Source organism: Tursiops truncatus, chromosome X, assembly GCF_011762595.2.
Source record: "Tursiops truncatus isolate mTurTru1 chromosome X, mTurTru1.mat.Y, whole genome shotgun sequence".
In the NCBI taxonomy this organism is placed as follows: Eukaryota; Metazoa; Chordata; class Mammalia; order Artiodactyla; family Delphinidae; genus Tursiops; species Tursiops truncatus.
This window is the reverse complement of record NC_047055.1, coordinates 1,170,523-1,184,033: the sequence shown is the minus strand read 5'-3', so window position 1 is coordinate 1,184,033 and position 13,511 is coordinate 1,170,523. Positions and strand designations below refer to the sequence as shown.

The following is a 13,511-nucleotide window of genomic DNA, read 5'->3' as shown; positions in this document are numbered from 1 at the left end:
CTGGGCACAAGGGAGGATGCGCTTGGCTGAGGGCTGCCGGAGGAGGCGTGCGAAGGTACCCGTAGCCTAGCGCGACCAAGAGGGAGGCGGGAGGGTCTCGCACGGGTCCGTCCTGCGGGCTGCTTTTCCGGCGGCCAGGGGAGGCCGAGAGGGTTGTTAGCAAGCTGCGTCCCTAACCGACTAAAGGAGGGCGGGGGCGGTCAGCGCCCGGGAAGGGGGTGGAGACGGCCGCGACAATGGCCGCCCCTACGTCCCTAGGGGGCCGCCTCGGGCTGCCGCAGCGGCGCGCACCCAACCCGCGGGGCCGCGCTGAGCTTCCCGGGGGGCGGGGCGCGTGCGGCTCCCGCGCACGGATCCCTCGCGGACCTCAGCACCGGCTGCCGAGCCGCCCCGCCCGCCCCGCCCGCCCCGCCCGTCCCGCCCCGCCCGCTCTCCCCTCAGGGCCGTTGGCGAGCGGACGCTGCCCGCAGAGCCGCGCTGGTGCTGGGGCCCGGACCCCAGCAACCCTCACGGGAGCCAACCCGGGGAGGCGGTGGCCCCGGTCGGCGCGGCGGGGGCGGGGAGGGGCCGGGACTCTTTGACGCGGCGGAGGGGTCGGGCTACGGCCGAAGCGCCGCCATCTTTGGTCCAGTGCGGCGGAGGCGGCGGCGGCGGCGACGGCGGCGGCGGCGGCGGCGGCGGTGGTGGTGAAGGAGGAGGAGGAGGAGGAGCCGACGGGCGCTGACACCGAGGCCTGACCATGGACGAGGAATATGATGTGATCGTGCTGGGGACCGGCCTCACCGTAAGTGCGGCCTCTGGCGTCTGGGGCTCCGCCTCGCCCTCTTCTCCCCGGGATGCTGCAGCCCTCGGCCCCATCCTCCCATCATTGCCATCGTGGCGCTGCCGCCCCCGGCGTTCGTGTCCCCGAAAAGACAGCCCCATGCCCATCCCCCCTCGACGTTGCTTCTACCCACTGTCTTGGCCCATCTCCAAGAAGCGGCCCCTCTTCTGGCCGCCCCCCCCCAACTCCCTGGGCCCCGACCCCTGGCCCCTCCCGCCCTCCCTATTCCGGCCGGCAGGGCCGGAAAACGCACCTCCGCTCGCCCCGATGTCTCCCGTTGCTCCTGACCCCGCCCACCCGGCCCCCACCCAAGGCCAGCCCAGCATCACCTACCATCTTGCGCTAATTCTGGTGGGGATGTGGTAGTACAAGGACCGCCGGTCAGGTCGGGGGACCTGGCCAGGATGGGCCCTCATCCCGCCTCCCCGGGTTCTTATGGGGCCCGGGGACCCATGGAATGTTCCAGAAGGAGCAGCAGTGGGGGCAGTGACCACATTCCCGTTACCCCACCCCGGTTTCCCGTGGAGACCTCAGGCTGAGTCGTATTTGCAGCCTTTGTCCTTGGGCTGATGACAGTGACTGGTGAGGGTGTTTACCCTCCCCCAAACCCCCTCGGACTGCTGCCTTGAGAGATGCATCCCCTTCAGTCGGGTGCAGAAGCTCCTTCCGTGGCTGGGAAGGCTCACGGTCAGGAGCTTCTCTCTGAGGAAAGAGTAGTCCAGGGTGGGGCCTGGGATTTCAGTCCCATGCTAACTAAGCCTTTTTTTGCTTCCCGCTTGGGTCCCTTTGGCTGTGCAGCTAGGTCGTCCCTGAGGTTCATTGTGTTTTATCTGCTTTTCTGTGGGGTTCTACGTAGGTAGATGACTTTCTTGGTATCTGGGTTGCTGGAAGACCCTGCGTGTGTCTGCTGGATACGGTCTTCCTTGTTCACCTTTTTGCCTAGCAAGGTTATGAAAGGAAGCCGTGGTCAAATGAAGCACCACCCCCAATTTTAGGCAAGGCGACCAGCCACGGATGGAAGGAGCTGTCCGTTGGGGCACAGTCCTTCCAGCTTTGCTCTCCTCTCAGGGTTGGGGTGGGGAATACATCAGGGCTCCTGGTGGGAATGTGGGCAGGTAGGAGTGCAGTGAACATCGCCCCTCGCCCAGGAATGTATCCTGTCGGGTATCATGTCCGTGAACGGGAAGAAGGTGCTGCATATGGACCGGAACCCCTACTATGGGGGCGAGAGCTCCTCCATCACCCCCCTGGAGGAGGTAGGGTGCTTGGGGCCCAGGCCCATCCCTTGTTAACCTCTCGTGTGGGGTGCGGAACGAAGCAGCTCCCCAGGTTTTCTGGGCGGGGGGTGGGGGCGGGGGGGGGGTCCTTGAGGTGCATCTCGGTCTCTCTCTTCTGCCTGCAGCTGTATAAGCGTTTCCAGTTGCTGGAGGGGCCCCCTGAGACGATGGGCCGGGGCCGAGACTGGAACGTTGACTTGATCCCCAAATTCCTCATGGCCAACGGTGAGGGAGATGAAGGAGGTATTATGGGGGGGTGATTGGGATGACCAGAGGAGGGTCAGACTCCAGAGAAGGGCAGCCAGACCAGGTGGAGCTTCTGGAGTGAGCCACGCTGACTCTTGCCTTGCCCACACCACCCCGCAGGACAGCTGGTGAAGATGCTGCTGTATACAGAGGTGACGCGCTACCTGGACTTCAAGGTGGTGGAGGGCAGCTTTGTCTACAAGGGGGGCAAGATCTACAAAGTACCATCCACCGAGACTGAAGCCTTGGCTTCTAGTGAGTGTGGGTCCCCTGAGCCGGGGAATCGTGGGGCGGGGCAGCTGTCCAGAGCAGGGCGCCCCTTGCCCAAGGTCACGTTCCTCACACCGCACCGGAAGCCCCTTGCTCTGTCACCCCTCTGTGCCCTGGGCCATGCCTCCCGCTGGTTGCCAGGAGGGGAGTCCGCGTGCGGAAGGGATGTGGAGTCCTTGACAGACTTCAGGTTTTGACAGGGGCTTCACCTGATTAGTGAAACGTCCCCAAGTGTCGGAGCCGGGAGGGCCCTCAGAGCCGTCCAGCCCGACTCACTCTTCGTACATATGGGGAAACTGAGGCCAAGAAGCACAGAGGGGTTCATCTGAGGTCACGTGGGGGTCAGCAAGAGAACTCAGCTGGGAGCCAGGGTGCGCGCTCGCTCCGCCTCCTTGGTGGGATGGAGAGTTTCATTGTCTGTGGTGCAATGATTGTTTTCACGTTGCCCGCGCAGATCTGATGGGCATGTTTGAGAAACGGCGCTTCCGTAAGTTCCTGGTGTTTGTGGCAAACTTTGATGAGAATGACGCCAAGACCTTCGAGGGCGTTGACCCCCAGAACACCAGCATGCGTGACGTCTACCGGAAGTTTGACTTGGGCCAGGATGTCATCGACTTCACTGGCCATGCCCTGGCGCTCTACCGCACCGATGAGTGAGGGGAAACTGGCATGGCAGACCACCCCTCATCCGGCCCTCACCCTGCCCTACCTGCTCCTGCCTGCTGTTCTCTTGGCCCACGCCTCTCGTACTCAGCCTCGTGCTCGCTTGCCTGTCGCCTTTTCTGTCCCTTCCCTACAGTTGACCCGTGGGCTTCCCCAGGCCATTGAGGGTGGTGGGAAGGCTGGCCTGGTGCCTGGGTGGGGTGAACTGGGGGTCCTGCTGTTGGAGCCTCTTCTGACCCCATCCCCCCAGCTACCTGGACCAGCCCTGTCTTGAGACCATCAACCGCATCAAGTTGTACAGCGAGTCCCTGGCCCGGTATGGCAAGAGCCCGTATCTGTACCCACTCTATGGCCTTGGCGAGCTGCCCCAGGGCTTTGCAAGGTAAGGGCGTGGCTTCGGTCGGTTGGCGGTCCCAAGAAGGACTGAGGCCAGCGATGGAAACGGCCCCCTTGGGTACCTCCACAGCATTTTGTACTTTCCCACTGTGGTCCTAGTTCATTTCACTCCATCCTTGGGTGGTGACACCACAGTGGGGTATTGACGTTCAGAGTTGAAGAACCACAGATGGGGGCTTGCTTGGCTCCTGGCCTGAGTCAGGCAGCGCTAGGACTGGGCACGGGGCCTGGAAACCTCGAGTCGGATTCTCCAGAGCCCTTCGTTCTGTTTCCCAGAACATTTCCGTGAGGAGCCACCCTCACGCTAGCCCTTCGCCGAGCATTCTGGCGATAAGCTCCGGAGAGGAAGGAGCACTCCAGGTTCAGTCCTGAGTGTGTGGCTGTGACAGAGTTGGGAAGGGCCGCCAGGTCTCCTGAGCTCTGCCTGCCTGGGGCCGCCTTCTCTGCACCCTCGTGCTGGTAGGGGCAGGTGGCGCAGTATCACTGGTCCCTGTTTGTCCTGGGAGGGCGCCCTCACCATCACTCTCCCCACCACAGGTTGAGTGCCATCTACGGGGGGACCTACATGCTGAACAAACCCGTGGATGACATCATCATGGAGAACGGCAAGGTGGTGGGCGTGAAGTCCGAGGGAGAGGTGAGCCGTCCCCGCCGCGCAGGCACGCTGGTCTGGGCGGGGTTCGCCCCCACCTTAGAGGTGCTCTTCCCAGTGACCCTGGCTCTGCTGGGTCCGCTGCTGCTTGGCTCTGAGGGCCTCGGGCTGGGGACCGGGGCTCCAGAAGAAGACTATGTAGCCGATCTTGTTGGCAGACGTCTGCGTATCAGGGCCCCCCTCCCCGAGGTACAGGAGGAAGCTGCATGTTGTGGGAGTGTCCTGCCTGCCGGAGCTGCCAGCCCTCGTCGTGAGTCCAGGCCCTGAAACCCCGAGGGGTGTGATTAGATAGGGACAAGGCCTTTTGGTGTTTTCACAGGTGGCCCGCTGCAAGCAGCTGATCTGTGACCCCAGCTACGTCCCAGACCGCGTGCGGAAGGCTGGCCAGGTTATCCGTATCATCTGTATCCTCAGCCACCCCATCAAGAACACCAATGATGCCAACTCCTGCCAAATCATCATCCCCCAGAACCAGGTCAACAGGAAGTCAGGTAGGACTGGAGGAAGTCACGTGTTCTCTCCGGTGTGGCTCATGCCTTTCCCCTCAGCCTGGGGGCTGGCTCCCTGCCAGACCCCTCCATGGGAGAACAGGGACCCACACTGCAGTCCCCATGACCTGAGGTCCAAGGCATTGGCTGGCTTGGTCTCTTCTCCGTGAGGGTGGCAGCTTGGATGCTGCCCGCTCTGCAGGGCTGGGGAGGGTGGGCGGGCCAAAATTGAGCTTGGCCCCCCACATGCCCGTGTTAACCGAGCCCTTCCTGCGGACAGACATCTACGTGTGCATGATCTCCTATGCACACAATGTGGCCGCGCAGGGCAAGTACATTGCCATCGCCAGCACCACGGTGGAGACCGCAGAGCCCGAAAAGGAGGTTGAGCCGGCCCTGGAGCTGCTGGAGCCCATTGACCAGAAGTGAGGGGCTGGGGGGCTGGGGCGGAAGCTGGGGGGGGGAAGGGAGCCAAGGAGCTGGAGGGTGGGCATCAGGGAGGGCAAGGCTGGTTGTGAGACCTGTCTCGTCCCTTCCATCTGCCCATCAGGTTTGTGGCCATCAGTGACTTGTACGAGCCCATCGATGATGGTTCTGAGAGCCAGGTAAGCAGCCTGTCCCGGCCCCGGCTCCTGGCTGCCCGCCCAGGGCCCCTGCCCAGCTCACCTCGGGCCCCGGGCGCTGGCTGTTTCCAGGTGTTCTGTTCCTGCTCCTATGATGCCACTACACACTTTGAGACAACCTGCAACGACATCAAAGACATCTACAAGCGCATGGCAGGCTCCGCTTTTGACTTTGAGAACATGAAGCGCAAACAGAACGATGTCTTTGGAGAAGCTGACCAGTGATTGCCGACCCCGGCCCCAGCCCCTGGTACCCTCTGCCCCAACCTGAGCCTGTTCTCCTCAAGGGCTGGGGAGATGGGCGTGGCTGGGCACCCCCGTTTCCAGCATCTTCTGCTTCCCCCACCACATTCCTGTCATCCACCTCATTGATTCACTGACCAAATCCTTAACCTTAGTGATGGTTTGGGAGACGGGGCGGGGGGGGGTTGGTTAGTATCCTCTTTCTTGGCCCTTCCTTATCCTGGGAGAAGGGGGTTCCTCTCCTTGTGTGTGTCTCTCCCCCCACCCCTAATTCTTCTGCTCTGTTCGGGAGGAACGTGGAGGAAAAGCTGACTTCTGCCCCCACCGCTCTTACCCCTGCTCTAGTGGCCTTTGGAGATGCCCCCTGCCTCCCCCACCAGCTCTTGTGTGTTGGAGAGAAGGGGCCCTCCCAGCACAAAGTTGCAGTCCTTTCCCTACCCCACCCCCGTAATTTATTCTAATTTATTAACTTCGGCCCACCCTGTGTGAGAAGGGAGCACTGTGCCCTGCAGCCTCACGGTGCGGCCTGGGGCTGCGGAGCAGCTACCCTGGCCTGGCCTTCCTAACCCTGGCGACCCTGGTGCAGCCTGGGAAGGAAGAGGGCTTGGGTGTGGCCCCATTGGAGGTTGATTTGGTTTTTGTTTCTTGTCTTTGTGTCTGCTGGTACTTGCTGAGAGAGAAAAGACATGTGAGCAAAGCAGAAGGAGGTGGGAAAATGGATCCAAACCCCGTGTGCCCTGCCCTATTCCTTCCCCTTAGTGGTGGGAAACCCTTATCTTGCAAAGTGAATGTGTCCCCTTCCCCAACCTCTAGTGTATTTCACAGAAAACAAAACCTCCCAATAAAACTGTGTTGAAACCTGAGCCCAGATCGTTCGTTTTATTTCCCCAAAGCTGCATCTGGAGAGGGCCTTGGCTTCTTGGGCTGTCCTCCTTTCCTACCCAGGCTTGGGACTGCGTGGGGTTTAGCTTTGCTCCTGATGGCTGTAAGAGGTGACTCCATCAGGAAGGAAACAGGTCACATCACGCTGCCCAAGGGGTCAATGTGAGAGGAATCGAGGGAGAGGGGTCTGGCCTGGGGTGGGGGCTGAGGTGGAGGAAGCAGAAGCGCAGGCCCAGCCTCATGGCCTGGGGAACCGCGGGGCTGGGGCCCAGTCTTGGGAGGGGAGTCAAAGCCAAGGAAGCAGGGGGAACCAGGACGCTCTCAGGCAGGGAGTCAGCGAGGGGATGGGGATCTGCCCTTAGACTGAGATCAACATCGAGGAAGTGAGGGGCCCGGGGGCCCAGCCTTGGGGTCAACAGAGGGAAGCAGGACTGGGAACCCAGCCTCGTACCGGCGGTTATTGTTGAGGAACTGATGGGGAACCTATAAAGAGAGGGACCGCGGCGTCCAGCTTCCGGCGGCCGGCGGGGCGGGGCCGCTAGCGGGGCGGAGCTGGGCGGCACGCAGTCACGTGCCGGGGGCGGGGCGCGGTGGCAGGGAGTTCCCCGGTAGCGACGTCACGGCGCTGGGGTCAGTTGACTGCACGGCCGACTCCACAGCCGTTGCAGCCCGTGAGACTCGGCCGGACCGCTGTCGCTGTCGCCGCCGCCATGGCTCAGTACAAGGGTGCCGCGAGCGAGGCGGGCCGCGCCATGCACCTGATGAAGAAGCGGGAGAAGCAGCGCGAGCAGATGGAGCAGATGAAGCAGAGAATCGCGGAGGTGCGGGCTGGGCCGGGGCGCCTCGGCGCATGCGCGCGGCCCGCCGCCCGTGCTCTGCTCCCGCCGCCCGGGGTCGTGCGGGGCCCCGGGGAGCGGGAGCAGAGCGCGGGCGGCGAGTGGGGGTGGGACCCTTGCTCGCCGATCTCTAGCAAGGGGCGGAAATGAGCCGGCGACAGTCTGTTCATGTGTAAAATGGGCGCAGAAGGCTGAGAGGAGGTGGGCTGTGACAAGCCTCCAGCAGGAAGGAGCCACACTCAATGGTTACATTTTTGGCATTCTTTCTCTGGCCCTTCAGCCCTGAGAGTCAGGCCCAGATCCAATGGATATCAGGAAGGGTGGGCCCCAGCCAATCCACCGGACTCATTCTGGAGCCCTTTTCATGGGACAGAGGCAGGCAGGAAGGTCTGGGGTGCTCGCGGTTCACTAAGGGCTTCAGTGAGTGGCCAATGGCAGTGGGCCGTCAGGAAGGAAGGAGCCCTCCACTTAGGCCTTTGGGGGAGAGTCAAGAGCAGGGCCTCGGCGCAAGGGGAGGGCAGGCCTTAGGTACTGTGACAGCCGGGCCCAAGGAAGTGGCTGCATGCTGAGGCCCGGTGCTGCCTCGGTTTACACTTGTGCCCCAGCCCCACTGTCGCAGTGCGGACTCAGTGGCGGGACGGAGGTACATTTCTCTGCTGGCCGCCCCACCTGTGGAGGCTGCTGGCCAGAGAGGGACCTACTTGGTACCAAGTGGGATGGGACTGGGCTGGAGTGAGGAGGCCTCGTGGGAAGCTGTTGGCAACATCTGGGGCAGGAGGGAGCAGCATTGCTCGGTGAGGGACCGGGCTGCCAGCCACTCTCTGCTCCCTCCTGGCACTCCTGGCCTTGGGTCTCCAGAGCTTCAGCCTAAGAGCTGGGCGTGAAGAACACCAACCACTGAGTGAGCTCTGGTTCCCAGTGGGACCTGTGGAGGGGCCGGAGCAGCACAGATGGCACGGGGAAACGACCCCACTTGGTTCTCTCGGCACTGGAAGAGCCTCTCACAGCCCCGTGGAACCTTCCATCTGTCCAGGGAAGGGGACATGTCTTTCCCAAGGTCACATCATAGTGAGTCTAGGGACACACCTGGGACTAGAACCCAGGTCCCCGCTTGCATGGTGGGGTGGCACGTGCCCTCACTGCTGCTTTCCCTCCCGGACAGGAGAACATAATGAAATCCAACATTGACAAGAAGTTCTCTGCGCACTATGACGCCGTGGAGGCGGAGCTCAAGTCCAGCACTGTGGGTGAGCAAAGTGCTTGTGTCCCCACTCCCGGGCTGAGGCCGGCTGCATGGCTGACTCTGGGTGACCGCCTCTTGCCCCCGCGTCTCCTCACCTCGCAGGTCTTGTGACCCTGAACGACATGAAGGCTAAGCAGGAGGCCCTGGTGAAGGAGCGGGAGAAGCAGCTGGCCAAGAAGGAGCAGTCGAAGGAGCTGCAGCTGTGGGTCGTCTCCTCCCAGCCAGCGGCCTTCCCCTCTGGATGGAGCTCGTGCTTGGGGGCGGGTCAGGCTGGTCCTGCACGTGGAAGGGGAGGGGGGACCCTTTTTCATCATCAGAGCCCTGCCTGCCCGTGAACTTGAAGTGCCCCGGGCCAGTAGGACTCCTCTGGGCCTGCGCTGAGTGGGACCCGCACTGAGCACACAGGTGGCTCTGGGTCGGGGAAGGGGCCTCGGGGGTGGGAACATGCGTGACGGCCACCCATGCCTCGGCAGGAAGCTGGAGAAGCTGCGAGAGAAGGAGCGCAAGAAGGAGGCCAAGCGGAAGATCTCCAGCCTGTCCTTCACCCTGGAGGAAGAGGACGAGGCAGGCGACGAGGAGGAGGAGGCGACCATGGACGACGACGAGCTGGAGAGGGAAGGTGGGGGCAGGTCCCGCTGGCAGAGCTCTGTCCTGGCATCCAGCTCGCAAGTGAAGAAGCACCTCTGCCAACAGCCTTGACTGCCCGCCGCATTCGGGGTCCCGGACCTCACAAGTTGGGGCAGGAGGGAAAGGGCCAAGCCTTCACCGTGGCAAAGTTGAGTGGGGGGCTCGCTTTTGGTGGCCGATTGAGTGGGAACCAGCTGTGTGGTCCCTGGGCAGCTGTGTGGGGCTCGTGTGGCTGGGCACCAAACTTAATTCTGTTTGAATAATTTCAGTGTAAATTGACCCAACCGCAGAAACTAAGCGGCTGCTCACTGGACAGTGCAGGACTTGCCCAAGGGAACAAGGGGCCACAGGAACGACTCGGGAAGGCTGAGGTCACCATGGGGCCCCTGTGTGCTGGGCACCCGCTCACGGCCGGGCCAGGGCCGAGGCAGACGGACAGAAGCCGGGTGCCGTCCCTGTCCTGGTGGGAGACACACAGGGAAGCATGTGTCTCGCTGGGGCCAAGGGAGGGGGGGAAAATTGAGTTGGGCCTTCAGGGTGAGGGGAATCTCATTAGCATCCAGAGAGAGGCGGGTGAGAAGCATGCAGAGTCAAGAGATGAGTGTGCCCAGAAGCAGAGCGGGCAGAAGTGGATGCATTTGAGGACCGGGGAGGATGCAGCACAGGCCTGGCCTGGGTAGCGTGACGGCCAGGATGTGGTGGCCTGGGATCAGTGTTGGGGAACCACGGCAGGGGATGGCACTGGGACAGCTTTGAGGGGAGCGGCCAGTGCTGTCAGGAGGAAGAGGCTGCCAGCCCCCCGGGGGGAAACCCCTGGGGTAGTCTCACTACTGTTTAGTAACAGTAACTAGTAATATTTGGTATCTAAAATATTCCCACGGGCAGGTCAGTTCCATTTGGTGTGAGCTGCCCATCTGTGTGGCAGAGGCCACCTTTGGGACAGCACGGGTCTGGGGGGAGGCTTTCAACCTCTCTGTGTCACTGGGGCTTTGAGGGTGCTTCCCTCCCCCTGGAGGTTTGGTTTCCGGGGCCCGGCCATGGGTAGCTGGCGTGGAAGTTTTGTAACTTGTCCAGGCGCTGGAACCCCTGCCCTGGAGTATGGGCTTGTCTTCTAGGTCGGCGGTTCTCAAAGAGTGCTCCAGGGACCCCTGGGGGTCTCCGAGACCCTTTCGAGAGGTCTGCGAGGTCAAAACCATTTTCATAATTGTGCTAAGACGTTCTTGGCCTTTTGCACTCTTGTTCTTTCATGAGCGTGCAGTGGATTTTTCCAGAGGTCACGTGACATGGCATGCCGCCCTCCCTCCGACAGCTGATAGAATGCATGCTTTCGTGTTCTCGAGTCTTTGGCACTTCCCAGATTTAATTTGCAGTTTGGTGACTGTCAACGGTTACAACTCCCAGGGACAAGAGCTCTCTGGGGTCCTTGGTGACTTGTAAGACTGTCCAGGGTGCCGAGACCAGCAAGTTAAAGAATCACTGTTCTCGTTCATTTGTGTCCTAATTGGGGAAAGTGAGTTGCAGAGTCCAAGGTGTCAGGCCTGGCCTGAGCCCAAGTGGGGCCTCTCCTTCCCTCCTCCCCGCGGGTTCTGATAGTAGCAACCATAGGACTTTGGGCTTCAGTTTCGTCTCCTGGTAAAAAGGAACGTCGTAACCTTTTGAGGCTGTCGTGAAGAGTGGATGAGACGTCAGATGTGGATGTCCTGCTCCTCTGGTGCAAAGGACCTTCTCTCCCTCTGGCACCGGCACTGAGGCCTTAAGTCCCCCGAGGCACTCCAGGTCACAGCTGATGGGGCAACAATTTGGTACCAGCCTCCTGTTCAGCTGCTGGCAGTGGAGACCAAGGTGAAGGCCCCTTGGCAAGGGCACCTCTCATAAAGGTTTCCATAGGTGCTGTGAAGAGGGCTGTGCGTCCTGGCCAGGACAGTCCAAGAAGCCTCCAAGGAGGTTGCATTTGAGCTGAGGCCTGGGTGACAAAGGTCTGGGGTGCCCCGGAGGCAAGGGCCATCGTGCCACTGACCCTTGTGTTTCCTTTTGCTCCAGAGATCACCACAAAGAAGAGGAAACTGGGGAAGAACCCAGATGTGGACACGAGCTTCTTGCCTGACCGAGACCGGGAGGTAAAGGCGGCCTGACCCCGACCCTGGCAGAGGCTTTTGCTCAGGAAGTGGGGCCCTGCGTGCCCCCTGGGCAGCCCTGGGCCTCCCTCCTTTGCCTCTTTCTCTTCCAGGAGGAGGAGAATCGGCTCCGGGAGGAGCTGCGGCAGGAGTGGGAAGCCAAGCAGGAGAAGATCAAGAGTGAGGCTCCCGGAGGGGGATGTGTGTGGCCCGGGGCTGGGAGCCGCACCCGCGCTCCTGCCAGCGCTGCTCTGGGCAGCGCCCCGAGCCCCAGGGAGCTGGCAGGGAGTGGGGACACCGGGGTCTGGAGGCCAAGCGGCAATTCTGTTTTGTAGGCGAGGAGATCGAGATCACCTTCAGTTACTGGGATGGCTCTGGGCACCGGCGTACAGTCAAGGTGACGCTGCGGGGCCTGCGCCCCGTGCCCCATGCCCCTCGCCCCTCGGGCCCAGCCTCCTTTGGCCTCGGTGGGAAGGAGCTGTCAATCCCTTGGTATGGGTGGCCCCTGGGGGTTCGGGGGGAGCAGGGAGGAGGGTTCCGGGCTTCCGTCCTCCCTTCCCAACTCCTCGGTTGGTTTCCCCGCACGGTTTCCCTCTTGCCTCTTCTTGGGTCACTCACAGATGAAAAAGGGCAACACGATGCAGCAGTTCCTGCAGAAGGCCCTCGAGATCCTGCGCAAAGACTTCAGCGAGCTCAGGTGGGGCTGCGCGGGCGTGCAGCGGGGTGCACCGGAGTCTGCAGCCTCAGCCCTGGCGCTCGGGACCCCAGGTGGCGGCTGCTGCTCGCGGCACGCCGGGCGCCGTGCTCCTGAGAAGGGGGCCGTGCCCCCTTTCCCATCCCCCTTCCAGCATCGCGGGCCTCTGCCTCCTAGCTCTGGTGCCCCGGTGTCCTTGGCCACCTGCTATCTGGTCCTTTCTCCCTCAGGTCAGCAGGGGTGGAGCAGCTCATGTACATCAAGGAGGACCTAATCATACCCCACGTGAGTCCCTTCTCTGGGGGCTGCGGGGAGGGTCTCGGGCCGTGGCACACCTGGGGGCTTCGAGGGGGGCCCCGCCTGCCCTGGGTCTTCGGCTCGGGTGGGCAGGGCTGGAACCCGGCTTGCAGGCGGCCGAGGTGGCTCACCTGCCGTCGCCTTCCTGCCCTCTGCTCGTAGCACCACAGCTTCTATGACTTCATCGTCACCAAGGCACGAGGGAAGAGCGGTGAGTGTGCCTGGCCCCGCCCCCCGGCCACTTGCCCGTGTCACGGGGCGGCAGCTGACGGGGCCTGGCCTCTTGTCTCCTTGTCCCTGCAGGGCCCCTCTTCAATTTCGACGTTCACGATGACGTGCGGCTGCTCAGTGATGCCACCGTGGAGAAGGATGAGGTACGGTGGGCAGGGGCACTGCGCGGGTAGGAGGGGTCCAGCCACGTGGCCCTGAGCCCTGAGCCGCAGCGCCCGGCCCTTCTCCCGTCCTCAGTCGCACGCGGGCAAGGTGGTGCTGCGGAGCTGGTACGAGAAGAACAAGCACATCTTCCCCGCCAGCCGCTGGGAGCCCTACGACCCTGAGAAGAAGTGGGACAAGTACACGGTACAGAAGCCCTCGAGCACTGGGTGGGAGCTGGCCTGGCTGCCCGGCGGGAGGCCCGCCCGGCCCTGCTCAGCTCACCTTTCCTTCTCTGTCCCCTCGTCCTGCACCAGATCCGGTGATGTGGCAGCAGCGCAGCCCCAGCCCCTCCGGCTCCCTGCGGCGCCCTCCCTGCGGCCCCAGGATTCCAGGCGCCCGGCTCCCTGCTCCCGAGACGTGACGGGGCCTGCTCAGCCCCTGCCCCTGGTGCTGTGTTTACCGCCTTTTTCTTTTACGACAGAGATACACACGTCAGAGCTAGAGCACCTGTTGTGCATTTTATTTTAAAGATTTTTTTGTTTATTGAGCTAAAATTCACGTAGCATAAAATTCACCGTTGTGACCATTTGAAAGTGTACCATCCAGGGGTACTTAGTACATTCATAGTGTTGTGAATCACTCCCAAAGGAGGCCCCACGTCCATTAGCAGCTGACCCCCAGCCCCTCGCATCCCCTAGTTTACTTTCTGTCTGTGTGGATCTGTCTGTTCTGGAAGTTCCACATAAATGGGATTATACAGTA

General features: G+C 62.1%; 2 protein-coding genes across 4 annotated transcripts; both read left to right on the top strand.

The window, feature by feature from the left end:
* Positions 1–623: 623 nt before the first annotated feature.
* GDI1 (GDP dissociation inhibitor 1) lies at positions 624–6,544 on the top strand. The gene is made up of 11 exons (XM_033849731.2): positions 624–784; positions 1,972–2,079; positions 2,226–2,325; positions 2,467–2,601; positions 3,071–3,269; positions 3,530–3,661; positions 4,213–4,312; positions 4,647–4,818; positions 5,096–5,240; positions 5,366–5,420; positions 5,511–6,544. Exons 1-11 carry the CDS (start codon positions 740–742, stop codon positions 5,661–5,663), a joined length of 1,344 nt encoding a protein of 447 aa, XP_033705622.1. The 5' UTR covers positions 624–739; the 3' UTR covers positions 5,664–6,544.
* A 627-nt stretch (positions 6,545–7,171) lies between these two features.
* On the top strand, positions 7,172–13,511 carry FAM50A (family with sequence similarity 50 member A). Of its 3 annotated transcripts, XM_033849371.2 has the most exons (13): positions 7,175–7,384; positions 8,562–8,646; positions 8,745–8,844; positions 9,116–9,261; positions 11,310–11,386; positions 11,497–11,563; positions 11,719–11,780; positions 12,004–12,080; positions 12,308–12,362; positions 12,537–12,585; positions 12,678–12,748; positions 12,843–12,953; positions 13,064–13,252. In XM_033849371.2, exons 1-13 carry the CDS (start codon positions 7,274–7,276, stop codon positions 13,070–13,072), a joined length of 1,020 nt encoding a protein of 339 aa, XP_033705262.1. In that variant the 5' UTR covers positions 7,175–7,273; the 3' UTR covers positions 13,073–13,252. The 3 variants fall into 3 exon arrangements, with proteins under 3 accessions (XP_073655545.1, XP_033705261.1, XP_033705262.1); XM_033849370.2 differs by lacking the exon at positions 12,537–12,585 and having other exon boundaries at positions 7,174–7,384; positions 13,064–13,511; XM_073799444.1 differs by lacking the exon at positions 12,537–12,585 and having other exon boundaries at positions 7,172–7,384; positions 11,719–12,080.

Coding starts and splice junctions, on each gene's coding strand:
- GDI1 (XM_033849731.2), top strand. CDS start 740: ATGGACGAGGAATATGATGTGATCGTGCTGGGGACCGGCCTCACC. Junction 2,326..2,466: donor CAAATTCCTCATGGCCAACG/GTGAGGGAGATG, acceptor ACCACCCCGCAG/GACAGCTGGTGAAGATGCTG. Junction 4,819..5,095: donor CCAGGTCAACAGGAAGTCAG/GTAGGACTGGAG, acceptor TCCTGCGGACAG/ACATCTACGTGTGCATGATC.
- FAM50A (XM_073799444.1), top strand. CDS start 7,274: ATGGCTCAGTACAAGGGTGCCGCGAGCGAGGCGGGCCGCGCCATGCAC. Junction 8,845..9,115: donor CAGTCGAAGGAGCTGCAGCT/GTGGGTCGTCTC, acceptor ATGCCTCGGCAG/GAAGCTGGAGAAGCTGCGAG. Junction 11,564..11,718: donor CAAGCAGGAGAAGATCAAGA/GTGAGGCTCCCG, acceptor TCTGTTTTGTAG/GCGAGGAGATCGAGATCACC.